We start from the raw sequence: 23,978 nt of genomic DNA on the forward strand, positions 1-23,978 counted from the left end.
GTAATTTTATTGAAGGAGAAATAAGTTTGGGTGAAAGGGTAGGGATGGAAAGACAAGAAACTGAGGGTTCTAATCATGGAGAAGAAGGGAGGGGAGAATAAAGAAGCAATTAATAACAGAATAAAACCTAGACATCCTATTTTCCTTAGTTTTAAGCTCTAATCTCAGTTGAGATCAGAAGGGAAATTCAGTTAGATGTGCTCAAACAGAAATGCATTTTATCCATTCACTAAACAAGTTTTCATTAAAGGAAATTCAAGAACATGAATTAGTAATTAGGATTTTACATTAGTTCATTTTCTGTTGCCAGTAACACAGTACCACAGACTGGATGAGTTATGAAGAAGAGAAGCTTAGTTTGACTCAGGGTTCTGAGGGTGGTCTTCTGGTGACAACTTTCTTGATGGCAGAGTCCCATGACAACATAGAGCATCACATGCCAAGAGACAGGGAGCATTTATATGAATATATGTGTTCTGTTCTCTCTCCCTCTTCTTATAGAGTCACTGGGATTCAATCCTGCAGGCTCTGCCCCAATGATTTTACCTAAACCTAAACAACTCCCCAAAGCCCCACCACTAAATACCATAGTCAAATTTAAGTTTCCAACCATTTAATACATTTCAACACATGAGGTTCTGGAGAACATATAAACAATATCTGAACTAAGGTGAATATTAAGTCAAGATCAGGACTAAAGTTTCCTCAAAGCTACCTACTTTTTAGGACACGTTTTTATGTTATTGGAAAAAAATGGGAATGATCTGTAAACTTTGACAACTGATTACATTCAAGACTACCTATTGTCTGTAACGTCTCTCTTCTGCTCATGATGGTCATCCTTGACTTTTTTCCTTCATATCCTTAAATCTTGCTTTCTTTTATTAGCAATGGAGTCTGTTCGTCACCTGTTTTACTGGTTCCTTCAAACCAGCATCATCTTTTGATGATTTTTAGACCTTTACAAAGGATTTTCCTTGGGAGTTCTTAGAGCTCTAAATTTGAATACATTAACTAAAGTACAGCATTAATGTTTTAAGGAATCTTCATAATGAAATAAATATTATGAAGTTATAGATAAGAATAGCCAGAATGACTTAACTAAAACAATTCTCTTCTGCAATGGTTCTCAAAATGTACTGTGTAGATTAACAGCACCCACAACATATAGGAACTTGTAAGAAAAGTAAATTCCATACCCTATCCCAGACCTAATGAATCAGAAACTTAGGGGACAATGGAATAGGTAGTTGAAGAAGAGGGAGGTGATTTTCATGCATGCTAAATTTTGAGAATCACTGTTTTATTGCATCCTAATACCAAAGGTAACCAAATAATAATTTTCTTAGTTCTAAAGCCACAGTTTTATCCCAGTTAGGGGAAGCAATATTTTGACTCCTCTGATGAAGGAACTTTTAAAATCATTTTTATAACCACTTATACTGCTATTTATCTGAATGTTCTTAAGTAAAACTACTTAAGAATGTTAAGATAATGTTAAGTAGCTTCAGTCAAGCATTAAAGTGGTTGCTCTGAGTTCACTATATGAAAATAAGGAACATTAGAAGGATAGTGGAGGGACACTAAAGCCACAGATGTAGCTGTAGAGGTTGGTCAAGTCAGACTTCAGTCTCCAAATCTTGCCCCCCAAGTTGTCTGTCTCTTTATAACTGACTTTTCTCATGTCATTTTTCCCCAGATACCTTTATCTATGAATGTGTCAACCTTTCTGGCATACGACCAGCCCACAATAAGTTACTGTGGGGTGCATCATGAGCTTCTCTCTCATAAATCCTTTGAAACGAATGCACAGGAAGATACGATGGAAACACACCTAGAGACTGAGCTGGACCTGAGCACAATCACAACAGCTGGCCGAATCAGTGACCATAAACAGCAGCTGGCTTAACTGAGCTGACTGGTGGCCAAGGGTTGCTACCAAACTTTGTAACCTCAAGGACAAAATGAGGAAGATTTGTTCATTGTGACTCTGAAAACAAAACAAAACAAAAATCCCCTGTTCAAATAAAACAAAAATCCAAGATTGATTCATGAAATAAAGAAGACATGAATTGTTTCAAGTCTACACTTTGTAATTAGCTAAGTTGTGCAGTATTTTTTTGACTTAAAGAGTATGACCCTGAAAAAAAGGAAAAGAATCGTTTTTCAAAACTCATCCTACCTACCTGTAAAAACTGTACAGAGCTAATGTATTTTTCATATTGTAAAGTTTCAATTATAGAAACAACTGGTATGTACAGTACCATAATTTAATTACATTTTACTTTACAAACTTGACACATTTCAGTTTCTAAAATTTTAAATTAACAAAATTATTTCTTGTGTTATTCAAAGTTACTCAGTTTTGTAGGGACTGTTTTGTTACTGCTTTTGTGCCCAGAAACCTTGACTCTAAAATTCTGTGCTGTGCGAAACATGCACGATTTTTATCATGCTTACTGCGTAGAATTTTATCTACTTGTTCCAGAAATAATACATTAACCAAAAAGGATTTAATTGTTCAGACTTGTAAGAGGTTCTTCAATTACATAGACAGGTTTTTCTTATAAATGAAAAAAAAATCAAAAGATTTTTTTTTAACAGTTCTTCTCAGATTTAACTGTTGCCTTGAATTACAGCCTAGTTTCTAAGCAGTGAAATGTAATGATAAAGAGGGATATTTTAACAACATATTTCCGAATGAATGACTCATTATTTCATTCTTTTGAGTAACCATTGTTAAGGGTGGGGGGAGAAGTATGGACAAAACATCACTGGAAACAAAGGCCGTAACCACAGCAACAGACTTTGATACACTTAAAAGGAGCAGCTGCCAGTGACAAAGGAAAACTTTTGTTACATCTCATTATTTTCAGGACAAGGTGGGAGGATAGAGCATAATAACTGTACAGTAGCAACTTTTCTTCTAATTAACCCAAAGCGGTTTACCTAAAAATAACCATCAGTCAGTGCAAAATGTGCCTGGTTCTTAAGACAACTTTTCATTTGGAACTTTGAGAATATATTTTGGGAACTTCTCAAAGGAAAAATATGAAATTTTTGTCATTGTGTGCTACATCCATTGCTCCTGAGGCAGAATGTTAAACATCTACAGTTCATTCAATGTAGAAGTGAACCACAGTGGAGAAATGGATCACTCAATTAGATTATAAACATCCTTAATATGTTCTAAATTGTTTACATTGCCCTCCATAATGGGATTCACCTCCAAATTATCTGAAAAATAACTGAGAGTAATTGGACACCAGCCCAGGTCATATATTGATTATGTGATTGTATTATAAATACAAATCAAATTAAGAAAACCTGACTTTTCAGAGGCTGGAATGATCAAACTTGTTTCTGTTGTTTACCTGACACAGATTATTGTTTGAAAATATTGTTACTTCATCTATGATAATCACACATTCTTTTTAGTGTTTGAGTATTCTTTTTTAATATAAAACTGCAAGTTTCAATTACTATTGCACTAGGACAAATGCTTTTTTATATTGTCATTTATATTTATGACATCAAAAATAGATTGAATATATGTCAGTGTAATAGGGGTCAAACACAATCAAGAGCAACAAAAACAACAAAAAAAGAATTAGTTAAAAGTAACACTGTCGAACTTGATTTTTTATCTCTTCCAAAGAAATCATATCTACAAAATCTAGTTTCATGCAGATTATCACAGCAAATTGAAGAATAACTTCAAGAAAAATGAACTTAAAAACTGTAACTCAAATATTTGTTGAAAATATACAATGTCAGAAAGAAAAAAAGGGATGTAAAAGGTTTGAAGATGCAAACTATTAATTTAAATGTAATTAAACGTCAAACCCAGTACCTGAATCAAATATTTAGTATATCAGATTTTGTAACATATTTTACATACATTGTTAATCAAAATTTTGTCATTTTTAAGCCCATATTAAGCTTCATTTTTTTCCAATTGCTAATTTTCTTACAATATATTATTTTGAGTTTTCTTAATCCCCTACACTGAGATTTGGATTTGCACAAAATTTATAGAGGGCTATAAATCTCTTATTTATGGGTATAAAATCAAATGCAAGATTTTATTTATTATGTAAATCAAAATGTCATCTGCCAAGTTGTTCATTAGAAGTGTCCTTGCAAAGATACAAAAGAATTAATTTGTGTAAATAAGCACTTCAAACATATTTTGAGACACTTTCAAATTGATAAATGATTTTTTTTAAATTTTAAGGTTCCAAGAAGGTTTACAAATGTATGCCTTGATTTCCTGAAACAAACCACTTTCTTAAACATTTTAAGTTCATCTAAAGTAAGCAACTATAAATAAAAGCAATTACTTTGGAACTGTAGCTCTGAGCATTCAAGCGCCTAAGCTACAGTAAAAGGCAAATAATCTAAAAATTTTAAGACTTACCATATTTGAAATTAAATCAAAAGGGTCTTCAAAAGAAAAGGAAAAATTATGTTGGGTTATTTGCTTAATTTTTATTCTGCCGTGGAAGAGGGGGAGGGGAATGGTAAAAACCTGCCAGAATAGATGGTGTCTGGAATCTTTATCACATATTTGCAATGTATGTTAATTTGTGTCTAAAATTTTTATTTCTAAGCTATCTTTTTCAGCATTTGATAATTTCCCATTTTCTCCAAGTACCTACCCATGTCTCCCTTCCTGGTTATTGCTCAATCATTTAAATAACTAAAAACTGTTTATCTATATTTGGTGTTGAAAAATGGAGAGTTTGACCCAGTATGGTCAAAAACAGCAGCAGCTGCAGCAAACAATAAAATTATGCTGTGTTTTGAGGTTTCCAAACCACACAAACCTTCTCATTTTGTCTTCATAACAACTCTATGAAGACGCATTAATCTCAAAGAAGTTGAGTCCTCACCCAGGTACACTGGGCTAATCACTGATGCAGTTAAACCATTCTCAAACTTCAGAGGCTTTCATTAAACTGAAAGCTTTCTCTCTCTGATTAAAGCTGACAACATCCAGAGATAGTGGGTACACTAAAGGAAAAAAATGTTTGACATGTTATTTAATACTCTCTAGTTTAACTCAGTTCCTTCAGTCCATATACTATGTAGGCTAAATGAACTCTTTCTGCATGCCAACCTGTGCTCTCAGGCTAAAATTCTATAGCAAGTTATATATCTCAATATACAAGATCACTTGTAAATGTGCAGAACAGCTGCTCCCAAGATGTGGATATAGGTAGTCCCTAAGGTGCGGACAAAAATTCAAGAAGCACAGGGAGAAAAACCAAAACTGTCTAAATTGAGATTGTGTGGGTAGGTATAAAAATGATCCATAACACAAGGTTGAACACATGTTGAACACACGTTCAACTAAACACGTGTTTAATTCAGATTAGATAGGGAAGACTGTTTTTTCTTCTTTTGTTTTGGCAAGACTTTTTTTTTAAACAAAAATTTTTAAAAACTCAGACAACAGATTTCTGTACTTTCTTTCCAATAAAAATGAAATATAACTTATCCAAACTGATGCATAGATGCTAAAACCTATGTTAACATGCAAGTATTTTACTAATCAGTTCATTTTTGTCAAGTCTCTATTCTTGCTCCCTCCTTGAAGTTCTAGAAACCCATACTAATTTTTAACATAAATTATATTTTTGGAAGCAAAGAAAACCATTCCAAATTTAACACTCAAGACAAATGACATAACCCAATTTGAACCAAGATCTGATTACATAAACTGCTTAGAAACAGAAAATCTTTCTGCAAAAATACTTTCTAAAATAAAACATCTATTTATAAAAGTAAAAATGTATTTGTTTTCAACTACTCCTGACTGGAAGACAAATATTATCTTTCAAACTAAAGATTCAAAATAAATAAAGAAACAGAAAGTATGAAAACAGCTACCTGGTGTGAACTGTGAGAAAGTTGAAAGAAAGAAATCAGATATTCTGTGTAGATGGCAGCATGTGAAGGGAGAGGTAATAGAATTGGCAGAAACCTGGCCACAGAAGAGAAATTGAGAAATCTCCAGAGCAGATATAATATAGTTCTTAACAGTATATCATACTGGGTAATAGTTTAATAATCTCTTAACATGTAAAAAAATCTCAAGGTACTGGTTTGTTTTTTAATAGGAAACATTCAGATGATGAATTGGTCTTGTAGCAAGAACTTCCAATTACCCAATCACCTCCTTAACTTGCCATAGCTGTCCCTAAAAAGAGAGCTGCACAGGATCAGTACTTTCAAAACTATGATATAACCACAAAGGTATGACAATCAGCAATTGTGCTTCATTTTATTCTAAAGGGGAAGAAAATTTTGAAAATTTAAAAACAAACATCGGAGTGCTGATGGTCATTTTTAAAGTTTTTCCATGGCGAACCATTAGATTTTATTATGAGATAGAAGTAGACATATTTAAATTTTTTACATTTTGGGTTAATTTCTGAAAAAGTCCACAGTTGCTTATTTACATTTCTTAAGGATAATGATCTTAAAGCAGCAGAGTACCTTAGCTATGTAGGACATAGGGAACTGTAGAGTTTCTTTGACCTCTCAAACATTTATAGGAGATTTGGTTTTATAGTATTTGTCTTCCTAAAAGCCAAATGAAAATTTGTTTTGTGTAAATCAAACAATTTTTCAAATTCATCAAGAGACCTTGTGATAAAGGATCCTTGTAGCAAATACTCTTTGTTTTCTAAACTAAAAAAAACACAATTTAATTTAGTAAATTGATTATCACATATCTTGTGTTGTATAATGCAACACACTCCTATTGTGTGGCCTTAAAGGTCTAGGATGTAGTCTTTACCACAGACTATGTAAAATAAAAGACTGTCTCCAAGTTTTGAGTTGGTCTTGACATGAGGGATTGGTTTCAGTCAGTTTTACTTACTGAATTTACCTGGATTTATGGGAAAAATAGCATTAAGACAATAGGGATAAAACTAACAAGTTTTTTGTTCTATTTATTTGTTTAAACTTTTACCATCTATCCTATCATTGAAGTTAGTATGAAGAGGTTGAGATGACCTTAAGTCCCATAAAAAATACTAGATATACTGAATCAGAATCTGAGATAATGCCCCAAATATGCATAGGTAACACATTACTGAGGTGATACCAATGCATGCTAAGTTTAGAAAAATATTCTTAAATAGATTTACTTTTCCAAACAAAGTAATTCTAGTGCTTTTTGTCCTAACATGAAAGTATTAAACCTTGTTCCTTCACTATACCAATGTGAATATTGACTGAACATTTTTCTTGACTAGAGGACTACAAAACAAAGAACAACTATACATAAAATGTCCAGGCTACTTTCTGACAAACTTGTTTAAAGATTGTGTTCCCCATTAACTCCTTCAACAAGTGTATTTGAAAATAGCCTTAAAGTAGGCAGGTTAGTTACTTAGTTTGCTAGTTTCTCTCCTGAATAGTAATAAAACAGCCTGAGAGTTGAAGGAGAGAGAGCAAAGAATTAAGTTATGATGTCAAGCTCTTTGTTTTCCTCATCTCATTTTTAAACCATCTTAGAAAAGTGGTATACCCATCATTTCAAAGAAGAGGAAAATAAGGATCATGGTTGTAAGTAACTTACCAAGGTTCATAAAGTAGAGTTGAGGATTCAAATCCAGATTTGCCAGATGCTAAAGGTGTGTTCCTACCACCCCACAGCACATTTCCAAAAGTGAGAAAAGCATAATCAATATGACTGGGTTTATATATTTTAATGGAGGTGGTGGAGACATTTCCAAATGGAAAAATTACATAAATTTCATACTATGTAGAGATTTCCTTCAAATTTCCAAATTTACATCTTAATAAAAAGAAAGACCATTACTTTCTTTTTTTATACACTATTTCCTAAAAAGAGTGAACATTTTTTGAAGGAAAACCCTTCAAACAATAAATGTTCATTAAGTATTTTAATTTCTAATCATTCAAGCTCTTTTAAAATTCAATTTAAAATATAAGCAACTATAATATAACCTTCAACTGGTGAAAAAGGGGTTATCAACTAAAGCAAAAATTATACAGATGGTCAATTAAGTCACCAGGTACAAATGACAAAGTGAAGAAAAACACTAATATTATACAGTCACACAGTGTCAATCGGCAAAAACTTGTCATGGGTTAAGAATGATTCTATATGGCAAGATTTTTACAGGAGCATTATTACGTAAATTATAAGATGTCTAGGAGCATACCACATAAAGAAGGCAGGAAGACAACCTTTATAAAACAATACAGATTCTGCTTGTTCTACTCAAAACATATTATTATTTATATTAAAAAATACATATAAATTTTTGTTAGGGTCCGAAAACTGTTTTCATCATCATGTGGAGATGGCAAAATAAAATACATTTTTAAAACCTACTTTTAAACTTCATCTTCAATAAATTTTCTTAAGTCTCAGCTGTTCACAAATGATTCTTAAATAGTCTCTCGACTCTGTTATTGTCTCCAGGAACTTTTTATTAAACCAATGTGCTGTCTCTTCTATTTCTCCCTGAACCTGAACAAATCTCAATAATGTCATGGGAAATTACATTAACATTTGATTCCACCATACTATCTCAACATGAAGTGTGCATATGAAGCCTACTTTTATTTTGTAATACACACAGAATTTCAAGTCAGTAAAAAATTCTGTAAGTCAAACCTACTAAAAATGAGCACTAATGTAACTGTGATAAACAAGGCCATAGATTTAAAACAATAAATCCAGCAAAGAAAGAAATTCCTGCACCCTGAATCTAATTTCACTACATCTGCAAATTATGGCACAATAGAAGAGTTTTATCTGAAACATCTAGAATAATTCTGATTCTGAATAACAAAGATGCTCCTGATATCTGGGTGGAAGATGTGAGGAAACACAGCGAAGAGGACAAAATATTACACATACCAAGAGGTAAGTGAAGGAAATGTGATTTATTGTTACTGGATAATCTGAGAGTAATTGTTAAAACTAAGACTCAAAAGTTTACAATAACATTTGCGCAATCAAATATAACCAGTAAAGGCCAGCATAGACATTAGATATATAAGAGCAAATGTATATTTGTGATAGCAATATGTATAAGATAAGTAATATATAAGTACATAAAAAGATAGGATTAATTCTCCAAAAGAGAGTATATTAAGAATAAAAATTAATTCAAGAACTATCACTGGTATTTCTTCAGAGAAGAAAAATGAAAAGGCAGATAAAATGATTTAAACTAAATGTTAAATGATATTTTCAAGGTTGAATTTTAAATAGCCCCCAAACTATATACCCCAAATTTCTCCTTCATCTATATGAGTAAAGTGCATTAATTCACACACACCTAGTCAAAGATCTGACAAGGAATGAATTATAATTTTAAACATATTCCATTTGTTCTTCCTGCTTTACATCAGTGATATATTTGCTTTCAATTACAGATCCATAAATATAGTAACCTAAGCAGTCTGCTATGAACATGATGAAAAGTTGGTCACTGTTGTCATTCTGCTCTGCCATAGGCAATTATCAGAGAGGAATATCCACCACAGTTGGGAGACAGGATATGGTTTTTAAAGTCCTCTGTAGCTGGTCTTGACCTAGGTACTTGTAACACTCTTGGTCTTGCTTCATATTCATTTATAAAAAATGAAATCATTGCCTTGAGATAAGAGCCTAGATGCTCATACTAGCTCCAACTATACTTACACCTGAGAAACCTAGATAAAGACATTAAATATCTCTATTTGCTGTCTTGTGAAAAACCTGAGATTCTTGTGATATCAACACTTTTTTTGCTTTTGGATTGGATTTGATGGAATGTTAAGTTCAGTGTATTAGACCTTCTTCAAAACTCCTTGCCAGTTTCCTCTTTAACAAACTTCAGATCTGAGTTCTTGAACCTATAATATTATATATATTATATATATATAATTTTTTTTTTAGTGCTGGGGATTGAACCAACCCAGGGCCCTGTACTTGCAAGGCAAGCACTCTACCAACTGAGCTATATCCCCAGTTCCCTATACTGTATTTTTAAAAAGGCTATTCCAGAATGAGCCCTTGTATATTTCATCATTTTGTGGAAGAATAATGTAAGGTTTAAATTGTAACCTTTACTGACTCCTCTTTGCCTTTAATTCCACTTATGATATAAAATGTGTGAATCTGATATGGCATTTTGGTATTACCATAAAATAATTAGAAGAAGAATCTTCTACCAGATAACACTTTATGTAATAGAAAGCAGGTAGTTTAAGGTCACTTCTTGTTAACTTAATCTGATAGTTTTCAGATAAACTAAGTGCATGCCTTCTTGCAACTGAGAATATAAATATTCTCTATAATGAAAACATAGTTCTGTTGTCATATAATTTCACTGAGGAACCCTCAGACATAGACATCATCTGATCATGTTCTATAATAGCCACTATAAGGAATATCTATTTATTTCCAGAAACAGTGACTTGATAACAAGTACTTTAATACAGAGTTATAACAACTAATACTGAATGCTTACTTTCCTAAGTAATTTACACACATTAATCATTTGGTCCTCATTATTATAGTTAATATAATTAATAATAACTATGTGAAGTAAATACTACTGCTTTCCCCTTAAGAAGATCAATAGATGCACAAAGTAATAATGAAACAAAAAGCTAGTAAATTGTGGAACAAGAATTCAAAAGTAGGTAATAGGTACACCGACAAATTGACCCCTACTAACTGTCCCTTGAATGTTCCCATTAGGTCCTATCCTTGAATTCTAAAGTCTATTCATTTAACTCAATAACTGAAGACGGCTTATAAATAAAATGAATACAGTTTACAATATACCTAATATATTCCTATGGAAGGTAAGAATCTTTAATAGATGCAGAGGGTATATAATATAGTTTCCATCCCCAAGAGGCTTTCAGTCTTCACACAGAGAAAAGACATCCATAGCAACAAAAATTCTAATAGACAAATTTAATACTTGTAAGTGTAACCAGCAATTATAGAAGATAAAATCAAAATTCCTAGAGGAGTTGAGGATATCTCAGAGTAAAAGTGAGAACAGAGATAGAAGTCAAGGCTGGCAGTATTTATATTAACAAAATTAAGATGAAAGGACAATAAAGAAGGAAAAGGAAGAATATATTTTCATTTATGGACATCTGTTCTTCCAGTACTATTTGTTAGACCCATGCTTCTCTGGAAGAGAAATATCGGGCTTAATTTTTGTCTTGTTTGCCTAAACGTTCAAAGACAATTTTTTTCCCTGGCTGCAGCAAATCTTTTAGCTTTTTAGATAGGCAAAATATTTCCCACATTTTTCTTAACTTTATTTCTCTTTTTACTTTTATTTTATTCATTGTGTTTTGTCTTTCTTAGGAGGGTGGGAAGCAAATCATATTAATTCTTTGTGGAAAATGTTGTAAGCCAGTTTAATAAAATGATCCTAACCTAATTTAAAGATAGATCCAGGCAACCCCATTGATTTAAAATAGTTATATGAGTTAAACAACTTCATAGAAGCTAATTACAGTCAAAGGATATTTGGCATCAAGTGAAAACATATTACTGAAAATATTTGTCGTCATATGAAAATATGGTTTATAGATTTATTGACTTTCTTTTTTCAACATTTTCACGTTTGAGGTAAGTATTGTTGAATGTTAATCAGAATTTTTATTCTAATGTTTAAAAACAAAAATTATTTTTGATTGCTACCTTTTAGAAATAAACTAAAATATAATTAAAAGCCATGATCAAACTGTTTAGGTAACAGAAAAGAGACCAGTACTGGAACTCACATGTGCTTAAAATAATTTTAAATAGACTAAAATATTTTTATAAGCATATCAATAGTTAACAAAATGCAGAATCATTTCTGCCTTAAAAGTCAGATAATTGTCAATAAAGTCGTTATTTGAAAAGTATAGTCAAATAGATATATTTAGAATAAAGATGCATAAGAAGTTACTTTTGTTATTTCAAAAAATTTTTAAATAGAAAAATGTTCTCTTTTTGTCAAATTTTGTTCCTCATTTATACTATTTATTTGTAGTTACATCTATGTTGACTTGGTTGTTATAAAATTTCACTCACAAGTATTCATTGTCCTTTTACTTTTATATAATGACTATTTTTTACAACATGTTACAATATTTAGGTGTTTTTAATTCAGTCAAGTATTTATTCATTTATTCAGTTTTTCGTACAGTATGCCAAAAACTATAACAGGAAACAAAAATGCTTAAAATTGAATAGATTTGATTTAATATGATTTCTAAAAGTAAAATCTGTACATGATGTTGTAACACAAAGGAGAGAGAATGATTAATTTTTCAGAAATAAAATTTTAAAAAAGAGCTCAAAGAGTAAATGTATTTGAGATCCTGGATTGTAAAGTTTGCCAATCACATAACTCTAGTCTGTCCAGCAGGCTCCACCCCTGACTCCTAATTAGAACTTTGATGTATTTGCAATTTATATTAATATTAGCTCTAAAAACTCAGGAATCTAAGTTTCTACATCTGGTATTTTCCCCATATAGACTCAGTTTCTTTCAGAATATAAAGATTAGAGAATTTTTTTCAAAAATTACTACTTCCCACAAATTTCTAAGTTCAACCCTCAAATAACATTAAATTTAAACACTCCATGATTAGTACAGTTAGGTCATATGAAATTTTATTGAAAAAGTAAACAAAGTAGTAGTAAATAATATAATGGATCATCAAGTTTTTGTTTTATTCTGTAATATGTCACAGGCAAATTCTGTGTCAAATAGCCTATATTGCAGTTCTAACATCAAGAATATGTGAAAAAATGTGAAAGAGATGTATTGGCCTGTGCAATTTAAATTTTCACCACATACTGGTTGAACGTAAGATTGTTATTAAAGTGAATGAAAATTAGATTATATGTAGAAAGTCTTCATATTTTATTCCATTACCATAAAACAATTCATTAGGAAAGTGAAAAAATTAGAAGGTGGAAAATTCATTTAACATAGCAATAAAAACAGTTGTTCTGACAGGTGCTTGTATTATTAACATTTTACTTCTCTTTATTTTATTTTATTTATTTATTTATTTATTGCAGTTCTGTGGATGGAACCCAAGGCCTCTCTCATGCCAGGCAAGCACTCTATCAACTGAGTCACATTCCTGGCCCTTTTTACTTCTTTAAATAAGCTTTTTTTTTTCACCTTAACAAACACCTCTCTTTGTAAAGATACCATTTACTACCAAAGGATTTCATTGTTTATTTGGTGCTTAAGGTAATTTTTTATTAAATACTAAAGAATGTACCTTGCACTAGGTCAAACCAAAATAGAATTAATTAATTCAATAACTAAATCAAGGCATAATTTTCAGATCTTCCTATTTAGGAAAATGAATATATTTTAATTTTAGAATTTCAGAACATATCAATACTAACATGAAGAAAACTCATCATGAATATTGCCATTTTAATAAATGCCAAGGGAATTGTGCCTAATGTTCCAAAACACTCTTGAGGATTATGAGTATACAATATGGCAAAGGCAGCCATCAGAATTCAGAATATATGGAATGTTCACTGTATTTAAACAATTGTTTTTAAAATACAAATAACACAGAAATTTTCACTGTAGATCATTATCTACAGTGTGGTCCAATGCTGTATGAGTCCACAAAACTGAATTCATCAGATTACAACTAGTTCTATTAAATACCTAAAACATCCTTATTATTGATTTATTATTTTTAAAGTGTGGCACTATTGGCTCTCTAATTTATTACTGACTATAAAATAAGTTTTAACAGCCTTAAGTTTTTTTAAGCTTTGCAATTGTTATTCTGAACCCCAATTAAAAGAGTGCAAAATCTAGTCTGGAAAACTTCAGTTAGTTTACAATGAAAATTAATGTGCTTTTTATATTATGAGGCATCAAGGACTGTTTGGATTACTGTGAAATACTGACATTTACACTAGTAAATGGAATAAAAGTTGAGCAGAATAGAATGGTGATGGCAAATAACTGGACAATTGGACAGTCTCTAGACAGACTTTGAGAAATGCAGTGAGCTCTCCATCTGCCTCTTGAATATATTTATCCTACATAATTCAAAGGAATGATGATTCAAAGGTTATAATGCTGGCTTAAATACAAGCTTGGGTGATCTCTACCATTCCTTTTCAGGTTCATAACCCCCTCCACCATTTCCCAAGGACCTATGACAAGTTTCAAATTAAAATATGCAAAATTAAACTTTAAACTAGTGATCAGAAGAAGACAGTCAACTTTTATTACTGTTGTTGAAATGTCCAGGAAATATTAGATTTCCTATAAAACCCCTCTAAAACCGCTCCTTTAAACAGAATGAATCAAACAACATTACCCTATGTAAATTTATGATTACACAAATGGTACGCCTTTACTCCATGTTCAAACAGAGAAACAACATGTATCCCATTTGTTTACAATAAAAAAATAAATAAATAAATAAACTGCTCTTCAGTGCTCAAAAAAATTTTTGATGAAATAAAAAGTATAAGAAAACAAATAAAAAGGGCAGAGATAAGCTAAAAGTTAAATTGGTATCTAATATAGTACACATATAAAAAGGTAGTTCCAAGGAGTTAAGACTGCACTTGAATAATTGATCATTCCTTTGAATTATGTAGGATAAATATATCTTGAAATTCTCCATACTATTAGGGCAGGTCACAGGTGATCTTGATGGGAGACTAAGCAAAGAATATTTAATTTCAGAGCTTAAATAAATCACAAGGAAAGTAATACATTACTCTGCTTATTTTATTCTTCTCTCCATGTCTATGTCTTCTTTTTTCCTTCCAAACCTAAGTTTTATTTCACATATGACATACACATGTGGTAACACAATTAAGATGACAAGACTGGGAAAGGAAAAGCTTACATTAACTTATCTTGCAATATGAATTGTCCAATTATACATAATAAAGTTCTATTAGTTCTCCAAAGAGCATAAATAAGGTTATATTTAACTCAGTACAAATCTGTTTTAAAAAATGTTTTCAAGGTAAGTTGTTCTTTTTTTTCAATAAATTGAATATCCCGAGCTTAAGAAAACTTCAGATATGTCATAACATTTCTTTTAAAAAGATCTTTTGATGCTTTTTATAAAAGCAGCTCATTGTCTGTAACTTAGTTTTAGGACTTCCATAAATGCCTTGAATACTCAAAGACTTGGTTTTACCTAACTGTATGTGTGGTAGTCTAAGAAAGATCCAGTAGCTTGTTAATGAGAATTGCTTACAAAAATAAACTATATCAAGATTGTTTTTGTCAAATCATATGTGGCAGAAAGTTATCTATTGGAGTATATTTACATGTGGTTACTCTAAAGAATAGGAGTATTACAAGAAATCAACTACAGGACATTCCCATCTCTCTCCAGAGTCATGGTATCCCAGACAACAACCAATCTCCTCAGAAATACCACTATAATTTTTTAAACATGAAAAGAGTCCATCCATGTTATTCACCTGTCACTGATTATGAAATTTCCAAAAGGTAAGTTTCTTAACAAAGCAAACCCTGAAGCTTCTTATATTTAAGCTATTTCATTATAGGAAGGAAAAAAATCATCATTTAGAAATAAGAGTACCAGTTAGTAATAAATTATGTACAAGTCACTCCAGCACAGTATATTTCAATTCATTTTGGTATTTTTATCCTCCTAAAAAAACGTGTCAGAAATGAGGCATGAAAAGCTATTAACTAAATCATTCACACATTGAATAGATGTTGTTGTCAGTGTGTTCTTTCAATGGAAATAATGAACTGATTTATTTATAACTGGTAATTATGATAACGCAGCTTCATTTTTCACTCACTTCATTATATTATAGATATGTTACAATTATCTTATTTCATACCTGATCCAAAATCATATTTTTCCATAAAAAAAATTTCTTCTTCCCCAGGCTTTTCCTTAACTTCAATGTTCATTTTCATGGTTGTAATTAAATTGTTTTACTGACTTAGTTTCTTTGTTTCATTTTCCCTGACAATTTTCTGTCTTTTCCCTCAATAGAATATATCTATACCTTAAATTTATGTAACTAGAGGATGAAATATGGCTTTTAAAGCAATGCAGAATACATTTATATAATCACTATAAACTGAAATTTGTCATCACTTACTTGGTCAACATTACATTGTTTTCTTTCTGAAAAAGAGGTAAACAGAACAGGAAAAAAAAGATAATGGAGGCTAATTTGTACTTCAGCAAGTAGAAACTCTTAGCCTTAGGACTCAAGGCAAGAAAACTCCATCTCATTTTTAATTTTAGAGCAGAAAGGAGCATTTTCCTTTGAACTTTTCATTTCTAACACTATAACCAATTTTATCTTTGGTGACCATTCAATGATCTTTCCATTTTCTACATAACATTCTACATATCCTAGACTCTGTTCTCAAATTGTTCTACAGTCTATATAAAAAAATGCCTTTGGCAATTTACGTCTACATTTAATAGGAGCTCTCATTAGGAAAAATAGCCATCATGTTATAGAATTTCATTTTTGGAACATGTAAGAATTGTATTTCAGGAAAAAATATTCCCCCTGAGAAATGTTTATGATTTATTCCCATTGAATATTAGAGCCATGTAATACAGCCAATCTTCTTCATATCTTGGCTCAGAAATCTGAAGCTGAGTTACACTCAGTAACACAGTGACCAGGTTAACATTTCTATGAATGTCCTGGCTCTTTCCTTTTTGATATTTTTATCCCATTTCCCTCTTTCTAATTCTTTGTGCTAATCTTATTTCATATATCTTTTATAATAAGCAAACTAAAATTATTTTGGGAGAAGCAAAAATATAAGGAAATAGACTAAAGATGTCATTATTTAAAAGTGTTTTTTATTCTACTGCAATGGTTACATTTTCTGAACATTGGGATGTTAATTTTTTTTCTAGCCTCATGCCCACCTCCATTATTCTGTCACTGACTCATCCTTAAATTTTCAGTTCCTTAATTTGCAACTTACTCATGAGCTATGGAGGAAAAAAGAAGCTTACTGACATACGCACTTACAAAGCACATTCCTCTTATATAAAGATCACTAAGCAAAGTAGTACACACATTTCAAGACATTTTTTCACTAATAACAACATTCTTAGGTGCTGGATTAAAGAGTCTAACTAAGTTTTATGTTCAAAAGAGATAGGGTTAAAAATAAAGTTCTCAAAATTTTTTGAAAAATGTATTTTCTTAATATAAGTTAAAAGTATTTTGATTATCATTGTGGTTAATTCTTTTTATAATATTAAAATTATTTTATTTTATGAACATTCAGGAAAATTATATATTATAGATAATAAACCATAAATGTCCACACATTAATTCTCCAAATTTCCTTGAAAGTCTAAGAACATCTTTCTGAGCTTCCAATCTATCCCTCCAATCCCAGACCCAAATTAAAGAGGAAACATTTTTTCAAAACATCTAAGTTTATCCATAGAAAAATATCCTTGGTATGGTTTCATGACACTATGATAAAGTGTTTCCTTTCATTACATTAAGAGAATTAGAACTAATATGTGAGTCAAATTCTGGCATACATAGGTTTTATATGCCATATTTACAAACTGTAGATAAATACAAACAAAATTCCCAAAATTGAGATTTAAAGTGAAAATATTTCCAATTTTTATCCAAAATTTCACCATGAATAACTATGGTTCAAAGTTCATAAAAATATCATATGCAGGAAAAATAAAATATTTCATCCATAACAAAATAAGTACTCATTCACGTAGCATTTCTTATATATTTGTATGATTAGACTTTAACTTCTAGATTTATGAAACATGCATAAGACAAATTTAAAATACAATAAATTTAATTTGGCATGCAAATCCCATCTTCATTTTAACATACTAGTGCCCTCCTATTCCTTCAGGTCAGAGAAAATATGATAGATGAAAAAACAGAAAAATTTTAAATATATATGTGAAAATATTGAATTTTGTTCCCTATTACTATATTACTATATACATATATTGGTACCAGGGATTGAACCTAGGCCTTTGACCACCAAGCCACATCCCCAGTCTTTTTTTTTTTTTTTTTTTTTTTTTTTTTAGAGAAATGGTCTCACTAAGTTGCTAAGGCAGGCTTTGAACTTGAGATCATTCTGTCTCAGCCTCCCAAGCCACTAGGATTACAAGTGTGCACCACTGCAACAATCTATAATTTTTATTTCACAAATTTCCTTTAAAAATTAAAGGAAAAATGAATTGTAATCAATGAATTATACTAACTAATATATCTATAATCAATACATTTAGTAAGTTAAAATTTGGAGAATATAAGGTCTCTACACTCATACTTTTTAATTATGACAAATTCATGAATTATACTTCAGTTCTGTTCAGAGCACAACCTTCGTAAAAACAAATGTCTTCTTAATAAATAGGATAAAATGAATTTATGAACCTGGGCAATATAAAAATACAAGCAAAACTCTAGTTTAAGTGAAGATATATTTATCCTGCAGTCTCTGTAATTTTTTTCTTATTTTACCTGCTATCATTAAGTTTTCTTTATATTATAAATATGGTTGAAATTATATCTACAACACTACAACACATATATAAAATTGAGTTGGTGTTTCTTAATTTTTTTCTGTTATAAATACTTAACATAACACTGATGGTGAGACTGCAAATTAGTGCCAACACTATGGAAAGAAATATGGAAATTCCTCACAAAACTAGGAATGGAACACCATATGACCTAGCTTGCTCATTGCTCAGTATATATCCAAAAGATCTAAAATCAGCATACCATAGGAATACAGTAACATCAATGTTTATGGCAGCACAATTCACAATAGTCAAGCTATGAAACAATCCTAAGCGTCCTTCAACAGATGAACAGATAAAGAAAATGTGGTATATATACACAATGGTGTATTACTTAACCATAAAGACTGATATTTTGACATTTGCTGGTAAATTGATGGAACTAGAGAACATCATGGTAAGCAAAATAAGCAAAACCCCAAAAGTTAAAGATCAGATGTTTTCTGTAGTGTGTGGAAGCTAGTTCAAAATAAGGAAAGAGGGAGAGAGAGAGCAAGAGACAGAGGGGGGGAATGTATGGGGGGATTCTATCAAAATAGAAGATCAATGAAGTAGATGAAGGGGCTTGAGGGGAAGAGAGGAGGGATGGTATGAGGGAAGAACAATGGAATGAATCTGACCAAAGTTTCCTATCTATATTTATGAATATACTACAGTGAATCTCACCATCATTTATATCCATAAGACACTAATTTTAAAAAGTAATTAGAAGTAAGTTGCAGAAAGATCTGCAGACTAGAGGGAAGGGAATAAGGGGAGGCAGAAGGAGAAAGAAAGGGAAGTAATGGGGACTGAATTAGAGCAAATTATATTCCATGCTTTTATAATTATGTCAAAATGGATCTTAATGTTATATATAACTAAAAAGAAGCAATTAAAAATATAAAAAATCAGCTCACAGTGGAATTAAAAAAATACATATCAGTAAATCACTGGGGCTATAGTTAATAGAATGTGGGGGCAGGAATTGAAGATTGGTGGTATCAGGGAGAGGTAATGCTTTTTCTCTACTAAGAATAAACTCTGAAAATATGCAATTCAATTGTTTCATTTTTTAAAATCTCAGATCTTGGTTCAGGTTTGAAACATTTCTCATGTGAAGTATAACTCAGCTTTGGGTCAGTCCTAAAGAAGGAAACTACAAGCAGAGATTCCAATGTGAAAAAGTTTAAATTTGGATATCTAAGAAATTGTAATCACAAATCTAAAACCTTATGATAGCCTTTCTTGGAGAATTTTGTTTGGGTCAGCTCAGAACCTTCACAGTTGTTTCACATCAAGTCCAGGCATATCTCTTAGAACCACTTGGGTCCCTACACTACAGACTCTATCTCTACTCCAATATTTGACTCACTTCGAGAATATGTCAACACTATCTACACCTCACACAAAGGCCTCCTTGATGCAATTAATCTAACAACTGTGCAAACAAGACAACTGTCATCACCCAGGTGATTGTGAAAATGTCCATGAGGAAAATAAAAGAAAGATTTCAAGAAGTATGCTATAGATGTTACTTTTTTCAGTAACAGCTTTCTGTTAATACTTTTAAAGGATTTTATGATAGGAAACAGAATTAAGAGGCATGGCAGGGAGCCAAAACTTAGATCTTCAGATTCCAGAAGCAGAAGAAGACTTTTTAGTCAGAGCTGCTTCCTTAGTTGTTTAGTAATAATATTCTATCTGACAATTCCTAGGTCAAAATATTCAAATCATCTACATGGAAATTCAGCATTTGAACCCTGATTGATCACTTACATTATTTTTTAAACTTACATTTCTGCTCATATGTCTCATAAGCTTAATAGGGATTTGGCAAAAAAATAAATTAATAATAATAATAATAACAATGTTTTCTCTTTTTCCTTAACATGTTAAAGAACAATGAGCATGTCCCTGCTAGATTAGTCAACTATTCCCTATGCATAATTCCTGGGGTCATATTAATTTCATTTGCTGCAGTGGTATAATAATTTACTAAAAATGTCTTAAATTACAGTATTTGAACATGCGCCAGGAAATAATACTTTCCCCAAAGCAGATGAATCATGAATGCGAAATACATAATGTACCTCAAAAGTGTTTAAAATTCTAAGATGTAACTTATTCACATGATAGAACATTGACCATTTGATTTGAGTAGTGACCTCCCAATATTAATGCAGAGCACTTCAGTGCTTCTGAAATGTGACCATCAAAAATAAAATAAGATGAATACTTTAAATAAGTAAAAAAGAAAAAAAAAAAGAAACTTATCAGGTAATGCCTCCCTTAGAAGGTAGGGAGCCTAGGAACCAACATAAATAATGACCTTGATTTCCCTTCCCTAAATTTTTGTTAAAGGTCCCTCCTCATATGTAGACTTTTCCCTTTTTTCTCCAAAAATGGCTCAGATAGCTATGAGGGAATTTGATTGCACTTAAGAGTCCAAGTAACATATTAGATAAAGTTTATATAAAGGAAACAAACAGGCAACATCATAGAACAACTCAACATTATTTTAGAATACCAACTCAAATGAATTTGAGGGTCCTAAAATCTAACCATCTCGAAGTCAGTTCTATATACATATAGAAAAGGGGTGAGGATGTAGCTCAGTGATTGAGCACCTCTGGGTTCAATCCCCTGTATCTCAATCAACAAATATTAAATAATGTGCATATATATACATATATGCATTTCTATACATATATATACATATATACACATATATACACATATGTAGGTACAAATACATTTGAGTTTGCTAGATGGTGTGCTCTTAGATTTATTCATCCATTCAATAATATTTGTTTTGAACTTAATATATACAAGGCATGTTAGGGATTAAAACAAAAATAAATTAGATGTAGAGGATGGTTTAAAAGAGGCTGAAATGCAACTCATCTCAAAATTCAGAATAAATGCAACAGAAAATTTTACCTATAATGAGAAACAATAATAAAACTTAAGCCAGGCTGCAGTGAATTAATAATAAAGTAAAAAATAGAGCCCTGGGTCTAATCAGTTTGACCTTCATCAAGATCTGTTTAGTCCTTTGGAATCCTGCATCTTTACCTGAAAAATAAGGGAAATTTAACCATGTGATCTTCAGAGTTTTAGGATCCAACATTATAGACAAAATTATATTCCATGAGCTTGATTTAAACCAGAGGGTACAAACCTAGTTCTTCACTTGTAATGGCTTCAATGATGTATAACAGCTTCATTTAACAAGAATTCCATCTTATTTTTCCTTTCCTGTTTGATGGAGGTAATAGAATAGGGAAGCTGGAACACACAGACAAATTTTATTCAAAATCAAAATACTAGGTTTATAGAATTATTGCTTCTGCATCAGAACATACTGAAAACAGTTGAAGACAATGAAAAGTGGGTAGACAAGTTCAGAAGATAACTGAGAGGGAAAAAATGTGTATAACTTTTCTTGTTTAAACTTTTAAGAAAAATGAATGTCTCATGGTATTTCATTCAGATTTTATAAACTTGCAAATTCAATTATGAAGCCATGGCAACTACAGGATAAAAGGTAAAGTTTTATCATTAATTTGAAATGTCTTGGTTTGAAAAAAGTCTGGTAATAAAATCAAGGTTAAATGAAATATCATGAAGCTGTGCAATTAGGTTAATAATGAGGTGCCTCAGGGATCAGTGCTAGCACAGGTGTTCAATATATTTATTAATGGCTTAGAAGAGTAGTGAATAATATGGAGGCACATTTGGATGACTTCAAAGATATTTATAGCAATCAAAACAGGTGAATGACTGCTTTTCTTAACCCATTCAAAAGCAATTATTTAACATATTACAGCAAATAATCAACAAGAGCAAATTAATGTGAAGTGGATGGAATTACCCAAGTTTTCTTAATATGCTAATAGCTACTGAAATAGTCATTGCCTTTCAGGCAAGAGTGGGCATATCTAAGAAGACATCTGTCCAATAAAACAGCTCTTCATGAAAAAAGAATATTCAAAGAAGGCTGGAATAAAAAATAACACAATAGAAAATTATCTAAGTCAGTATATATTGCTGAAAATTTTTACATACCAAATACTTGCTGCATTGAATGATACCATTTGGAAAAGATGTCGCTCCCCAAGTAACACACTGGGATTATCTGGTGTCTCATCTGGTGGTTTTCTAAATAGTTTTCATTTAGTATCATTCTCTTTTCTCCAACATGGATTCACTGGAGTTCCCAGATACTCTCAAGTGGGAATGAAGCTCATAAAGGCATCCCTTTCTTTTGTCTACTTTGATCTGTTCTGAAGGATTTTACTGATATTAACTTTTACATGCTAATCTTCTCATGAAGATCTCAAGACTTAAAAAAATAAAAAGTAATTCCTTTTCACAAGAGAACATAACACCTCTCAATAGAAGCATGAAGTATATCATATCTCCCCCATATCCCAAGGTTATTTAATTTTTGCTCACATACTAAGAAAACCTAGATGTAAAACAATTTGTTATAATCCATTTGTCCCAAAATATTTTCTGAGTACATATTTTATCTAAGGCCTAGTGCTAATAAAAAGACTGAAAGGGGCAAATAAAACTTGGAGCCTGCCCTAAAAACTTTGTCATGTATCACCCTTGTATGATCCATTCTCTATCCTACCCCATATGAACTACATATAAATGTCACTAATTTATCATAAATCTTGTATATATTAAAGTTAATAAGAATTAGGACTATTTCTCTAGTAATATGTAATATTTTTAAGGCTAAAGCACCATTTTCTGCTACTGTTAATATTTTCTACCATGGGGAATGTTGACCCATAGTATAAACTTTCCCATTTGAAAAATTACATAGATATACTTCCAAATTTCAGAAAAAAAAAAAAAAAGAAAAAGATTTCTAGATTGTTTGGGACCAGCTATGTATAAACTGGAGTGAAGTCAAATACTAATGCAAACATGAATTGTCTCCAATTCAGCTTTACAAAACAACCCATTTGCAAATCCATTGGCAGTATGGAGATTTGTGGAAAGCACCAAGGGTAAGTTTGCTTACTTTTAAGATTTGATTCAACATTTCTACTCTCTCATATGCTCACTTGAAAATTCCAGATGCAAACATTAATATACCTATGGTTTCATAAGAATATATAGACTTTCAGAATCTTAATGTTAAAATGAACCTTAAACTTTAAACATTGCTTGAGTTATAAATTTTCCTACATCATCTGATACATTACAACAGAGATTTAAAAAAACGTAAAGTAAATAAACAAAAGAACTCATTATTAATAAAGTTAAGCACTCATAGTGAAAGACAAATTTAAGGTAATGGAGAAAACAAGAAGCCTTTGTTAGAATCTCAAATTAATTGATTTTCTAAAAGGTCTGGGATCGTC

The 23,978-nt window shown here is 31.2% G+C and overlaps 2 protein-coding genes across 3 annotated transcripts in view; one reads left to right on the forward strand and one right to left on the reverse strand.

Moving 5' to 3' along the window:
* Lrrtm3 (leucine rich repeat transmembrane neuronal 3) overlaps window positions 1-8,727 on the forward strand; it is a 170,697-nt gene extending 161,970 nt beyond the window's left edge. The window contains exon 3 of the mRNA XM_047553948.1: window positions 1,700-8,727. Coding sequence (XP_047409904.1) covers window positions 1,700-1,909 — 210 coding nt within the window. The 3' untranslated portion in view covers window positions 1,910-8,727. The remainder of the gene's footprint in view (window positions 1-1,699) is intronic.
* Ctnna3 (catenin alpha 3) overlaps window positions 1-23,978 on the reverse strand; it is a 1,721,400-nt gene that overhangs the window by 1,141,798 nt on the left and 555,624 nt on the right. The gene's annotated exons all lie outside the window — the stretch shown is intronic.

The sequence above is a fragment of the Sciurus carolinensis genome, chromosome 5 (genome assembly GCF_902686445.1).
Source record: "Sciurus carolinensis chromosome 5, mSciCar1.2, whole genome shotgun sequence".
Lineage (NCBI taxonomy): Eukaryota > Metazoa > Chordata > Mammalia > Rodentia > Sciuridae > Sciurus > Sciurus carolinensis.